Source organism: Rana temporaria, chromosome 3, assembly GCF_905171775.1.
Source record: "Rana temporaria chromosome 3, aRanTem1.1, whole genome shotgun sequence".
Classification (NCBI taxonomy): domain Eukaryota; kingdom Metazoa; phylum Chordata; class Amphibia; order Anura; family Ranidae; genus Rana; species Rana temporaria.
In genome coordinates, this window is record NC_053491.1 from 265,700,402 (window position 1) to 265,715,976 (window position 15,575).

The following is a 15,575-nucleotide window of genomic DNA, read 5'->3' on the forward strand; positions in this document are numbered from 1 at the left end:
ACCTTAATGCATCCTATGCATTAACGTGAAAAAACACCTGGCAGTCACCGGCCCCCCAGCCCCCCCCCCCAATTTTACTTACCTGAGCCCCTTCATCTCCATAGTCCTTCTCACTACGGAGTCCCGGCTTTGATTGGATAGATTGATACCAGCACAGCCATTCGCTCCGCTGCTGTCAATCAAATCCAATGACATGGGAGCTGGGGGCGGGGCCGAGTCCGGAATTTGTGTCTATTGATGCAAATGCTTGAGTTGGGAGCACGCCCGCAAGGTAACCCCCTCAGGAGAGCGCTTCTCCTAGGGGCTTATCTAATGTGGGGAGGACCCCAGAAGAGGTTGTTCGTGACCGCTCTATGCAAAATGAGCTGCACAGTGGAGGTAAGTAGGACATGTTTGTTATGTAAAAAAGAAAAACGATCCTTTAGTATCACTTTAATGAGGGTCCCCAGAGTTTCCCTAATTACATTAGGTCTTATACTTCAGGGTCCCCCTCCTTCCTTCCCAAAAGCTTACACTAGGGTCCCAAGAGTCCCCCACTTACATCAGGGTCCCGAAAATCCCCAATTAACATCAGAGCTTAAATAGTCCCTCTCTCCCCCTTTATTTCATCAGTGACCCCAGGCCCTCCCCCAACTTCAGTGTCCATTGAGACTCTCCCCTTACATTGGAGTCCCCAGAGTTATCCCCTATATGTCACAGTCCCCAGAGTCACCCCTCTTGCATCAGGGTTCGCAGAGCCCCCACCTTACATCATGGTTCCCAGACCTACCTCTTACATCAGGGTCCCCAAATTCATCCCTCTTAACATCAGGATCTCCAGAGTCTCCATACTTTTCATTATGGTCACCAGAGCTGCCCCCTAACATTTAATCCGTGTCTGAATAGTTCACTTACTTTCTTTGCATGAGTCCACTCTATTCATTAACAGGGCAGCCAGCATCTAGAGGGGAAAGATGGGAGGTGGGGCGCTGGCAGCAGGTCCAGAGGAGGAAGTTACATTTTCCTTCTCTAAATTATGGGGGAGGTGAAGCAAGCATGTAAGTTGGTTACTAGGACACCAGGTGGTCCTAGCATCCAATCAAAGTTGTTTATTGTATTCACAAATGAAAGTTGACAGCGGTGGGTAGCAGCAGTGAGTGGGGCATGTGTTTCAGAATGGAAACACAGGATATCCCTTGGCTTTGGGGGGTGCAACTGAAATATGGTGGGGGGCGCAGCCCTCCCAGCACTCTGCTAGATCTGGCCATGACTATATGTTTGTTATATGTTCCCATTCACACAGCATACTTAAACAATTTATTAAAGCATTTCTTACATTTTAGATTTTTCTGAGGAGAAGGCATCATGATAGATTGTACGCATTTCCTGGACAGCCTCACCGTGGGGTTGATTTACTAAAACTGGAGGCTGCAAAATCTGGTGCAGCTGTGCATGGTAGCCAATCAGCAGCAAGGATGTGTTATTTGCCAAAAGGCTTTATGCTCCAAGGTGTCCCTCTTACTCATCCTAAAAAGTTGGGAGGTATATGTTTTGACAGTATGTCACCATGGTTCATTAGTTCACTAATTACATACAGCAGAATCTTAATCATGTTACCTTACAAAATTCAGCCTGGGAGTGCCCAAATTGGATAATTTTCTACAGCATCCAGAACAAATTACTATCTCAAGCTCTTAGGGCCAGATTCACAGACACTTACGTTACTCCGCGGCGGCGTAACGTATCCCATTTACGCTACACCGCCGCAGGTTTACAGCGTAAGTGCCTGATTCACAAAGCTCTTACCTGTAAACTTGCGGCAGTGTAACGTAAATGCGCTCGGCGCAAGCCCGCCTAATTCAAATGGGGCGGGCACCATTTAAATTAGGCGCGTTCCCGCGCCGAATGTTCTGCGCATGCTCCGTTAGGAAATTTCCCGACGTGCATTGCGCGAAATTACGGCGCCCCAACGTTTTTTTTTTAAATGCGACGTGCGTTACGGCGTTTCGTATTCCCGGACGTCTTACGCAAAAATTAAAAAAAAATTGAAATTTGACGCGGGAACGACGGCCATACTTTAACATGGCTGATCTAAAGATAAGCCATGCTAAAGCAGGTGTAACTTTGCGACGGGTAAAAACGACTAGCGACGACGTATGGGATTGCGACGAACGCGCGGATCTTCGTGGATCGCCGTAACTAGTCATTTGCATATTCTACGCCGACCGCTATGGAATCACCACCTAGCGGCCGGCCTAGAATTGCATCCTAAGGCCTCGTACACACGACCGGATCTATCCGCTGGGATTGATCCGCGGATCAGTTCCAGCGGACAAATCCGGTCGTCTGTACGGCCTAGCGGATATTTATCCGCGGAGATTCGTCCGGGCCGATCGATTTCAAGCGGATAAAAATTTCTTAGCATGCTAAGAAATATATCCGCTTGAATCGTGTCCAGCGGATTGATCCGGTCGTCTGTACAGACTCACCGGATCAATCCTCTCCCCTCCCTCGCATGCGTCGTAATGATTCGACGCATGCGTGGAAGTACTTACCTTCCAGCGTCGCGCACGTCGCCGCGTCATCGTCGTGGCAACGGCGCGACACGTCACCGCGGATGTATTCCGCGCTGATTTTGATCCGATGGTGTGTACAAGCCATCGGATCAAAATCCGGAGGAGGAATCTCCGCTGGAAACGGTCTGGCGGACCGTTTCCAGCGGAGATCCCCTGGTCTGTACGAGGCCTAAGATCCGACGGTGTAAGTCAATTACACCTGTCGGATCTTATGGCTATCTATGCGTAACTGATTCTATGAATCAGTCGCATAGTTAGGACGGGCGGATCACAGAGATACAACAGCATATCAGGAGATACGCCGTCGTATCTCTTCTGTGAATCTGACCCATAGGGCCAGATTCACGTAGAATTGCGGCGGCGTAACGTATCCTAGATAGGTTACACCGCCGCAATTTTTCATCGCAAGTGCCTGATTCACCAAGCACTTGCGATGAAAACTACGCCGGCGCAAGGCGGGCCAATTTAAATGGGCGTGTGCCATTTAAATTAGGCGCGCTCCCGCGCCGGACCTACTGCGCATGCTTTGTTTCTTAACTCCCGCCGTGACGTCATTTTTTTGAACGGCGACGCACGTAGCGTACTTTCGTATTCCCGGACGGCTTACGCAAACGACGTTAAATTTTGAATTTCGACGCGGGAACGACGGCCATACTTTAGACAGCAATACACTTGCTGACTAAAGTTAGGGCACCAAAAAAAATGACTAACTTTGCGACGGGAAACTAGACTAGCAGCGACGTAGCGAACGCGAAAAACCGTTGTGGATCCGCCGTAACTCCTAATTTGCATACCCGATGCTGGTTTACGACGCGAACTCCCCCCAGCGGCGGCCGCGGTACTGCATCCTAAGATCCGACAGTGTAAAACAATTACACCTGTCGGATCTTAGGGATATCTATGCGTAACTGATTCTATGAATCAGCCGCATAGATGGAAACAGAGATACGACGGCGTATCAGGAGAAACGCCGTCGTATCTCATTTGTGAATCTGGCCCTTAGTTCCTTGCAGCTTTCTGATGCAATTTATTTTTAAAAATTGCTGATATTGCATGACTTAAAAAATAAAGGCAATTTCTCAATTTTCATAGATCACGGTGATGTTACAGATAAATTGTCCAAGATTGTGACAGCTAGCTCCAAAGCTTGAGGTGCTTACTTCTCAATCTTCAATTTTTATAGAACCATACCTTTATTATCTAAATACAAGTAACTTTCCTTGCACAGGGTTTTTTGCATACCATACAAACGATGTATGTCTTTTCAAAGTGACACTTGACATTTGCGAAGTGCCACGGCATAAAAAGGCATCTGGAATAAATGTCACCCTTACATATTTCTTTCCAGGGAAGGGGCAGCCCTTCCTGAGTGGTCTTTATTAATGTTCTGCTTGTTGTACTCAGAAAACCAAGCTAGGCATGTGAATATGCAAGACTTATGTTTCTCATAACTTTATTTATGACCTTAAACTCTTATATTACTATACCAGGCTAGGATGTGGGCTATAGTTACTTTCAACTGGCTCTGATATATCCTGTTCCATTACTGTAAAAAAAAAAATTTTTTATATATTCTGTAGCCAGCAGTAAAGTGAGACAAGGAAAAGCCAATAAACAGAACATTGTAAAGCTATAAGATATGGGGAAAGAACACATTACATAAATTAAGTCACCTTTGTATTCATATTATGAGTATAGAATGGAAATGTTACAAGAATGTGCTTGTTTTTTGCAGAAACATAGAAGACTGATAGCAGAGCCGGTCCATAAAGTCAGATTTTTCTGTTTCCTTTCTATTTCGTGTGTACCAAATTATTTTGCAAACCATATATTGCCTTGCAAAAAGACTTGTAGCATCAGAAAATAGAGTTGTAAGTGGGTACAGTAGGTCTACCCACTACAGGATGTTTGTAGAAAACTACAGATGACATATACAAGACCAGTAACTGTGCACAATGGCAGCAGTGAACACAGGAAAAGTGTTGGTTTACTGAACAGATCTGGAAGATAGACAAAAGGTGTCCTCATTTGCATATCTGCACTCTTTTTCTGTTCTAGTGACAACTTTTGGATTTTCCCTCAGTGGTCACCTGGGCAAATAGACAAAATAAACTTCCATAGCAGAGACACAGGTAGCAATAAAAAACTGATGGGATTCTAGTGCTTTCTAGTTCTGGTACCTTCCTACTGTGTATACAACCAAAACATTTTGGGTTTAAATTGATCTAATGTTGATTGACTCACTACCGCAGAATGGCAGTGTTCTTGCCATTTAACACTTCTTATATAGGTAAGGGTGGGGCCACCCGGCGATGTCACCAGGTGGCACCACCCTCTTGTGACATCACAGACCCAGCATGCACAGGTTGGTGTCGCCACACTGTTCTTTGTTTGTTTTTTTACCATATTTTACTGGCAATTTTTTTTATTCAACTGTCAGCAGGGAAGCCCATTGACAGCTTGTGACTCATCGGCTGTTAAGGATGCTGTAGCTGGCTTTGCGTTCCCGTTCCTTAACAACAAGCAGAATGCACCTGCTGAACATTCTGCAAATTCACCCAACACTACTTAACACCTAGGACCTAAACAGTGCATCAGGCCTTATAATGAAATACACACGATAAATCAAAGTGTTGCTATGGCAATCAGAAGTATATACTTGAAGATTTGACTTTCAATGTCTTGTTTACTAACCAGTCATGTGTGATGACTAAGACCAGTAAAGAAGAAGAGAAAATATTTTTGGACAATATATAAGCTATATATAATGTAATGACTAGCAACATTTTGGTTGTTCATTAGCCCCACAATCTGCCCCTTAAAATATCCATGTAAGCATATCAACATAAAATGGTTTGAACAATAATGCAGTTCAGACTGCAGTACAGTTTTTTTTACTTATCACTGAAAATGGAGAATAGAGAGATCAGATACAATTTCCATTCCAATTTATATAATATCAATCTCCATTGTGCATCCTGCCATTATATCTCTCTTATTGATAATTTTCTGTGTATGGATTAAGTAAATGGCAATAAAGAGTGAGGTAAACCCAACGCCAACATGTTTATTTTGTTTTGGATGGATTGGAAAAGGGTTAGCACCCCTGTAAAATGTGTATTTTTATCTGTACCTCCCCTGAGAGATTAATCCTTTCCATTTTTCCTAATAACCATTTATGCCAGGACTGAGAAAGAGGTAACATCTAAATTTTGAGTTGCAACCAGCACAGAAATTGAAAATTGAAAATTTCTGGGTGTTACAAATGTCTAACATTTGGAATTTACGACAAGAAAAGTCCGATGTGAGCTTTTGGTCGGAAATTCCGACGTGTATAGGATCCATCTGACTTTTCCTGTCGGAATTTCCGCCAACAAAAATTTGAGAGCTGGTTATCAAATTTTCAGACGGAAAACATTCCAATCAGAAATTCCAACCGTCTGTAGCAATTCCGATGCATGCTCAGAAACAATTTGGTGCATGCTCCGAAGCACTAAACTTCATTTTCTTGGCTCGTCGTAGTGTTGTACGTCACCACGTTCTTGACGCACCACGTCACCACGTTCTTGCTTTGGATATACTAATAAAACTTACAATGCATAGCATAATGTTCTAGACTGCATTTTTGCTCTTTTGTTTATTAGAATATTAGATTATGTATTATTTATTGTGTTATATGCTCTGTTTTAGGACATTTTTCCATCAGAAAGTACCAATAACAGACGACCCAGTTCGTTTTCACCACGGAGCAGCCCCAGTGATGTTCGACCAATGCTCAATGCCCAGTACAACAATCCATCCAGACTTTATATAAATGACAACAATAATGGCATAGACTCTCACCTTTCTTCACACATGGGTCGGGTCAGCATTTCTTCACCTCCCAAGTAAGTGCAATGTCTTAATTTGTTAATTGGATTTTATGACTTTGTAAGGCCAGCAAAGATGGCACTCTTTTTGTGAGATGTTCCTACTAAGTTAGAGTTGATACAAAAAAAGGTCACTGCCCCTACCTATAACTGGTCTTCACAGCAAGGAGCACTGGATGGGAAGACGCTCTTGATGTAAAATAAAACCAAAAAATTTCCGTGCTCAACTTACCAACTAGCCAGCAAATAAACCAAATTAACCTGTCTAACAGTTTGAGTTAAAAACAGGGGTTTAGTTGCACACATTTGCAAATAAATGCGTAAGTTGCAGGCCCCGTCAAGGCTCCCTGTATACTGCAGAGCCTAACTCTAAATTTAAAGATTCTCCTCAGTGGAAGCGCATGTATGCTGAGTTCCCTAAGTTAGTTGACCATGGATTCTGTACCAGTATTGGCCACAGATCTTCCTCCGTAGTACTGGGGGGGTTATTACTATATGAAATAAAAACACAATTTAATAAGAATTAGTGCACATTTTTCATGTAAAGGTTATTTGGATTAAATGGAAACCTACTCTCCTGCACAGCTGTTCTGAATCAAATATATGTACTGTATACATTTTATTCGGGGGAAGAACTTTGTTTATATAATAATATTTCCAAAGATGGTTTACAAAATTTAATTTGTACTTGTATTCTATACACAGCTATCAATATAAATTTGGCATGTGTTCTAAATGGTGACAGCATTTCTGTAGCACAAAATAAACAAAAGAAAAAAGCTGATTTGGACATGCAGCCATTTTTGGGAAATTAGCACAGCAGTTAAAGGCCCACTCTAATCCTAAAGACACTGTAAAAACAATACAGAGAGATGCTACTAGTTCAACATGCATTATTCTTTTAGGGTGTTATAAAGCATGTAGAAAGTATAAATGTGAATTTATAAAATACTCTTGCAATATTTAATATCCTTAGTATTATGTTTTGTCTTTTGACACGGCCACTGCTATGGTGGACAGATGTACCTATTTGTTTTTTTTTTTGTTTTTTTAAATAACCTAAAAAAAAAGTGTCCATTCCTTTAAAACCTTTTTCAGAGTCTATACTAAAAAGAGTCAGCTGGAAGTGTTGTCATCTACTGCAACTAAAATGTGTCACCTTAAACAAAATTCTTGCCTTTCATAACAGCAGGAACCACTGCACCATGCATACCCATCCCTTTATTTAATTTAAAAGAATCACATCTTTTGGATAATACTAAAGAATTTTTCAAGCTTATTTGTTTTATCAGCAATCATACAAGCTACATATTTATTTAGTGGCTCAGATTTTTCTTATCTTATGTCATGTATATTAAACACAAATGTATATAAAATAAATTATTTCCTAGTTTAGTAAACTCATTTATGGGCAAGTATCCCCCTGAAATTGTTCAAGCATATGGAAAAATCACTCTGAACAACTATGGGTACTTTTGCAGGAAAAACAACTACTTATCTTTTAACCCCTTCCTTATAGGATGATTGCCAGTGATGTCTGTAACATCTGCAATGTTATCAAACACTGCATAGTAAATGACAGGAGTCAGCAACCTTTTTCCACTTAAAGGGTTTGTAAAGGCTTGTGAGCAAGGAGGTGATCTAGGAAGCAGTAATGCCAAAGTAGAGAGTACGTGCTTGATCCTTATAGCTATCAGTGTAACAAATGTCCATAGACTTTTTTTGCATATAAATCAGTTTGCATATATGTATTTCAATTCTGTATATGTTTTCTGAAATTAAATACACAGCATCTATATTCTGTTACCCTAAGAGTAACATGCGTATCAGTAAACTACCCCTCATATGATCCCCTTTAGTCCACTACCATCTTTTTCACATGTTTAGTTGCTGACTTTTGGCTATATAAGATTTTTTTTACTTGCAAACATTAAAGATTGGCCTGGGTCGAACTGGAAACATCTCAATACAACAGAGCAACAAATTTGTCTTGGAATTTGAGAGAAACAGATAATAACCAGAGCTGAAGGTCATCCCTTTATCCCAGTCACTCAATTCATCCTTTCCAAGTCAATAAGAATGAGATCCTAGATGGAACCTCCCTTTTAATATCACTATTTGACAACCCAGATTTATGCTCGGTATTAACATCTTGGCATTATAAACATGGAAGTTAAAGGGGTTGTAAAGGTACAATTATTTTTTCCTAAATAGCTTCCTTTACCTTAGTGCAGTCCTCCTTTACTGCACTTCACAACCGAGGGTGTTGCCACCCGTCACGGAGACTGGATTACATCGTTGGAATGTCCCAAGCTGTCTTCTGCGATTTTTAAAATGTTGACACTTTTTTTTGTGAAATGGTAGGGGAACAAGTACCAACCTTACCAATTCACATAGGGGGCTTCCAGATGTTGATAAGCCCCCTGCCTGCAGACCCCCACAACCACCGGGCAAGGTTTGTGGGGATGAGGCCCTTGTCCCCATCAACATCGGGACGTCATCCCCATGTTAAGGGCATGTGGCCTGGTACGGTTCAGGAGGCGGGGCGCTCTCTCATCCCCCCTCTTTTTCTGCAGCCTGCCAGGTTGCGTGCTCAGATAAGGGTCTGGTATGGATTTTTGGATGGAATCCCACGCCATTTTTAAAAAATAAATTGGTGCAGGGCTCCCCTTAGTTTTAAATTACTTTTTTTCCTTTAGAAATTAAATTTTGTGCAGAGACTGTTATAAACACGTTAAACATGTGCTACTTTACAGGCATACTATAAACACCCCCCAGATACGAAATTTTAAATAATTTTTCACTTTTATTGTTTCACTTTAAGCATTATTAAAATCACTGCTCCCGAAAAACGTCCATTTTTAAAACTTTTTTTGCATTGATACATGTCCCCTGGGGCAGGACCCAGGTCCCCAAACAGTTTTTATGACAATAACTTGCATATTAACCTTTAAAATTGGCACTTTTGATTTCTCCCATAGACGTTTAAAGGGCGTTCCGCGGCTTTCGAATTTTCCGCTAACACCCCAAATTGTTCGTTATTCGGCGAGCGGGTGAACAGCAAATGTTCGCTTCGAACATAAAGCTCCTCCCTAGTCAGTAACTTTACTTGCATGCCTGTCTGATATATGCCAAAAAGGCATATGACCAAGTCCGGGATTTTCTCAAGGCAACGCTTCAACAGATGGGGCTGGAGTCTAATATACTAAACAAAATCTTGGTTCTGAACCAAAACCCCTCGGTACGAGTTCACTCGAATGGTTTGCTTTTAAATCTTATTTGGATCCACAATGCCACTCAACATAGCTCTGCGTAATAACTTGCATATCACCAATATAAACTATCTCTCATTGCCAATGACCTTCTCTGATTTGTCATGGCTCCCCTTATATCCTTCCCATTAATAATAAAATAATTTGACAAATCTGGACAGTTGAACAACTTTAAAGCAGAATTATACTCACCTCAGCTCCAGGGTTTGCGACATCCTTTTGGCAATATAGTGTATCTTCTCATGAACTCATTCAAATGGCAGTGCTCAGCCATTAAATACTTAGGTGTACATAATGTATCCATCCTCTTTATCCAACATTGCAGATCGGAACTAAAAGCCACTATTGCAATTTGTTCAAATAAGTGTTACATCATTTAATAAACTGCACTTCTCCTGGTTTGATCTTATAAATATTATCAAAATGAACATTATACGTAAAGCACTGTATACTTTTCACATGATCCTTGTAACTCCACCTCTGGGCTTTTTCTTTTAAATCAATACTGCCATAAGATATTTTATCTGGTAACATTAAAAGTCGAGAATTAAACACACTCTCCTATCACTACCCAAGACTAGAGGTGGAGCAGCACTGCCTAATATACTGTATCCTTGTATTATCAAGCACCATCACTGCTCAGGATCCTTGATTGGTACCACAGCCGTGGCACTAAATTATGTACTACCTTAGAGAACAATATGGTTGTCCCAGATCTCCCATCTCTACCCTGGACAGATCCAGTTGTAGACCTATTAGAAATGCTTTACCCCCTACTGGTGTCCACCACCGTAAATATTTAGGATACTTATATAGCTAAGGAACTACTTGCTTTTAGGCCTAGTCCCTTAACACAGATTTTGAGTGGTTTCTTTCCCAGTTCACTGGACCTGAACACTCACTATCTCTGATATACCATATTTTATTGAAACATCTCATCTGCAAACCCCACACTTTCTGGTCATATGGGAACAGGAATGAAACATCTCTCCTGAAGAGATAGATTGGTACTGATACTGACGTTTACGCATAAAACATTGATATCATCCAAAGCACTAGAAAATGTTTTCCAGATGGTTTTGGTGCCCTAATATTTTGCATCAAATGGATCCATCTATCCCAAATGCTTGCAGGAGATGCTTACAGGCTCCAGGTATCATGATACATATCTGGGGTACTTGCCTCCTGACTACTTCCTTCTGGGACAAAATACTTCAACTGTACTATAAACTTATGGGGGATAAAATTCCAACCTCCCTTCAAATCACTCTGTTATCCCTGTTACATGGTTCCTACAAACAAAAAGCTTACTTTAACACTTCCCAACGTATGCGCATTCTGTCATAATCAGATCCTGGTGAAAACTCCATCTTTAACTGAATAGGCTTGCGAAATGGAAACCATCTGTCATACAAAATGGTTGATCTCATAATAAAAAGATAAAGCTAAAGCTTACAGGATCATATGGTCTGTATGGACTCATTTCAAATACTCTTCAAACTTTGCATATCATCGCTAAAGAGATTTGCTTGACTGTCCCAATTTCGAAGTACTGTTTCTCTCGTTTGGCTGCTGGGGTATTTTCGAGATTGTGCAGTGCCCGGGTCAATTCCACACCTTCCTTTTTTCTTTCTCTCTTCTTCCTCTCATTGTTCTTTCTTTCCTTCTCTTGATCCCTTTTCTCGTTTCCCAAATAATTTTTGGGTTATGACTTTTTTGTTTCAATGCTTGTTCTGTCAGTATTATTATTATTATTATTATTATTATTATACATGATTTATCCATGACAGTATCCACCCTGGACCTACATTTGTATTGGAAGATACAGAACTAGGAGTAATGGCTATCCTAGCTTCAATTCCTCTGACCCCATGTACCATATCCCTCTTACCTCTTACTTATACTGTATTTTTATCAGCCCGAATTTAGTGCTTACTCTAGTACTGTAGTATTCCTATTATTTTAGTAGTATATTTTTCCAACATGTCGTAAGCTTTGACTATTTATACTTGATATGTATTATATATGAGTGTACTTTATACCTGCCTTTACTTTGCTTTCTCTATGCTTGATTTACTGTAAAACATACCTCTTATTTTCTCTTCATCAAAAACTTTAATAAAAAGAGATTAATCATGAAAATACTAATCTCATAATTTTGTTTACTCAATATGCATATGTGTAACAGTTCATACCTTGTTACAGAAATTATCCAAGAATGAATTAGTTCCATCATAGTCAGGCTTGTAACCTGAATTCGATATTATAGTTGTTTGGTGAAGCCTCATCAGTCTAGCATCTAGAAAGCTGTATTACAGAAACATTGTTTGCATGAATAAAACATTTTATAACATGGAAATCTCCAACCAGTTCACACAATTTCAGTTTTTGAAAGAGTCTAGAAAGTACAAACCATATTACAGCCTACGGCCCAGATTCTCGTAGACGCGCCTATCTATAGGCGGGCGTAGCGTATCTCAGATACACTACGCCGCCGTAACTTAGTGAGTCAGGTCTCGTTTTTACAAAGAACTTGCGCCCAAAGTTACGGCGGCGTAGTGTAACTGTGCCGGTTTAAGCCCGCGTAATTCAAAGTAGGCTGGTGTGGGCGTGTTTTATGGTAATGAATAGTGACCCGACGTGATTGACGCTTTTAACGAACGGCGCATGCGCCGTCCGTGAACGTATCCCAGTGCGCATGCTCAAAATTACGCCGCAAATAGTCAATGCTTTTGACGTGAACGTAACTTACGTCCCGTCCCACTCACGGACGACTTGCGCAAACAACGTAAAATACGACGCTGTTCGTACGTTTCCGATGTCCATACCTAACATGACTTACCCCTGCTTTATGAGGGGTAAATTTACGCCGGCGTATGTCTTACGTAAACAATGTATCTTGATACGCTGGGCGCACGTACGTTCGTGAATCGGCGTATCTAGCTAATTTGCATATTCTACACGGAAATCTACGGAAGCGCCACCTAGCGGCCAGCGTAAATATGCAACTAAGATACGACGGCGTAAGAGACTTACGCCGTTCGTATCTAAGCCGAATTTATGCGTAACTGATTCTAAGAATCAGGCGCATAGAGACGACGGCTCTCATTCAGACTTACGACGGTGTACGTGGCGATACGCCGTCGTAAGTCCTTTAAGAATCTGGTCCTCTGTTTCCTGGGGATGCTGGGAATTTTGACTTGTTTAAATAATGATTTTGTGTGGACAATGTAATAAAAGAAGTGTGAATACCTCAATGTAGATAGTAACCAATCCAAACACACTGTTTTTGTTATAAAATAATGAAATAGATCAATGCTTGTTTTTATTTTCTATATAACAGTGCAGACCCACAGCGGAATGTTCCAAGGAGTCGAAATGGAATAGATGTGGAGTCAGATGTGTACAAAATGCTTCAGGACTACGAGGTACCCGTGTCACAGCCCAAGCAGTCTGGTTCATTCAAATACTTGCAAGACATGTTGGAGGCTGGGGAGAATGGTAAGAACAAGATCTATGGTTCTAAAAAATGTAGCGTAATCTGTTATAGTATCAAAGTGATGTGCAGTATATAGCACAAATGGTGCAGCGGAGGACTGAGCAGGTATGGTGTGGGAAGGTGCCACATAGAAACAAGCTGTTTGTTGGAAACCCTGTTCTAAATGCATAGAAATAGTTACTGAAGTAGCTACTGTACCCTGTGATTCATGTGGAAGGTGCAAACACATTTTGCTGTGGTCTTTAAACCTGCTCTAGTTTAATGGCATCTGAAATATGGTTGTAGTGTGAAGTATAATCACTTTAAAATTATTTTTGGTCCACATGTGACCCACTGTCTCTCTCTGTGCGGCCCCCCAACTTGTTGGGCACTTTGCTTAAAAGCGGGGGGAAGCCGAGTGCTGGAAGCTCTCTCAGTTCTCATGCCTCATGCCGTGTCAAGTGGAGATCTCCACTTGACAGTAGAGGTAAAGGCCCAGCCCAATGTCATCAGGGAGAGGACAGTACGAAAGTATGTGATCTGGTAAAAAAAAAAAAAAAACAGAGTAGGCCGCCACTGAACATCAATGTGAGTTGGGGTTAACCACACTGCCACTGACAACCAAAGCAGGGAGAAGTTTAAGAGGTAGAGTCAACAGCATTGCTGCTGACCACCAATGAGGGGAGGGTGAAATGGCACTACCATTGACCAACATTGGTACTCACAAACCAGTGTGTTCTACCAAGGTTTTTTCCTATACCGCCTATATTGATAGATTTATTTACAAATATTGGCAGCATCTGAATCATCCCTTTGTGGTTCCTAAATGTTTTTTGGTACATTACCCCTTTAAGGAGTCTCTTCTATAGAGATGGACTGCCCCTCCTGTCTTGGACCATCCTATATCAAAGCAATCATAATAATAGTAGAGGAGTCTCCTTCCTTCAAGGACCCAATGGGCAGGAAGACAGAGTCAGTTGTCCACTCTGTTTTCAGTCATGGGCTCTGCACTTCACCCAGTATTGACCACAGCCCTTGTGTCGCAGATGCTTACTAAGTGGGTGAAGCTCCTGCATAAGGAACAGGTTTCCCATCTACAGGACCTTTATGGAGCAGCACAGGATCTGCTTCTCCAGGGAGTAATAGCCCCGATTCCAGAACTGGAAAGGTTTAGGTTTTTTTACTATAATCTGTTTATGATTCTGAAAAAGGAAGGAGTGCGCCCAATACTGAACCTCAAGGCCCTGAATTATTTTGTGAAAGTAAAAAAGCTCAGGATGGAATGCATCTTTTTGGTGGTGGCCTCTTTTCACCAGGTGGATTTCTTCTCCTCCATAGACTTGAACAAACATGTGTACTTACACATTTCCATTGCTGCCGGGCTTCCTGCACTTTGGACTAGATTAAGTAATTCTGGGATGCCCCGGGTGCTCTTGTGGGGGCACCACATCCTAATCATATTATAAATCCTTATATTCTAAACCCCAAATTTACTTTTGAGGTGCTCCAGTGAAAGCCACACCAATAAAAGTTAGGAGGAACTACACATCCTTTACAATTTTATTCATGCAAATAGTTACATCTTGACATAAACAAATCTACAGATTCATAACATTAAAAAAAATGCTTAAACGTTTCCCATGCAGGAGCCACATAAAATTCACTTCTGCTTTTATTTATTATGCTGAATATATATGGCATCCATTTTATTGCGCAGCGTTGTTCCTTTATGTATTTTGCAGGAATGGATGCCTGCTTCAGCAGAAGGAAAAATAAAAGAAGAAGAAAATAGGCTGCCCAATACTGTATTTGTGAAAGTAAAAAAGTTCAGGATGGAATCCATCCGTTCTGTGTTGGCCTATCTGCACTATGTCGGATTTTCTGTCCTCCATAGACATCAAAGATGCAGACTTATATGTTCTCGTTGCTGGTGGGCTTCCTGTGCTTTGGGGTAGGGCACACGCATTTTCGATTTGTGGTGTTTTCCTTTGGTTTGGCCTCTGGAGTATCTCAGACTGATCTTGTACTTGGCACAAGCCAAGTTGTTCCTCTTGCTGGACAAGCTTAAGAAACTTTGTTCTGGCATGCATGGTGTGCACCTTTGAAGTGGTACCGTATGTGCAGTCCCATATGAGGGTTCTGGAGAATTCTTATCCAAGTGGGACAAGTCACCTGCATCCTTGGACAACAAGATACGCATGGGACAATTGGTCAGGTCCTCCCTTCTTTGTTGGCTTTGGTCTCTGGCTCTTCGGGCTAGAAAGTAATTTTTTCCTCTCCATTGGACGATGGTCACAGTGGACGCCAGTCTGCCCAACTGGAGAGAGTTCTGGGCTCAAGGTTGGTCCAAGGCTGTTGGATACCAGAGGAATATCCTGGGGCTGTGGGCGATCAGACTTTG

The 15,575-nt window shown here is 41.5% G+C and overlaps 1 protein-coding gene across 1 annotated transcript in view; it reads left to right on the top strand.

Moving 5' to 3' along the window:
- The window catches only part of PDLIM4 (PDZ and LIM domain 4), a 234,194-nt gene that overhangs the window by 200,018 nt on the left and 18,601 nt on the right, over positions 1–15,575 (top strand). The window contains exons 4-5 of the mRNA XM_040344644.1: positions 6,246–6,442; positions 13,040–13,197. Of these exons, the coding sequence (XP_040200578.1) occupies positions 6,246–6,442; positions 13,040–13,197 (355 nt within the window). The remainder of the gene's footprint in view (positions 1–6,245; positions 6,443–13,039; positions 13,198–15,575) is intronic.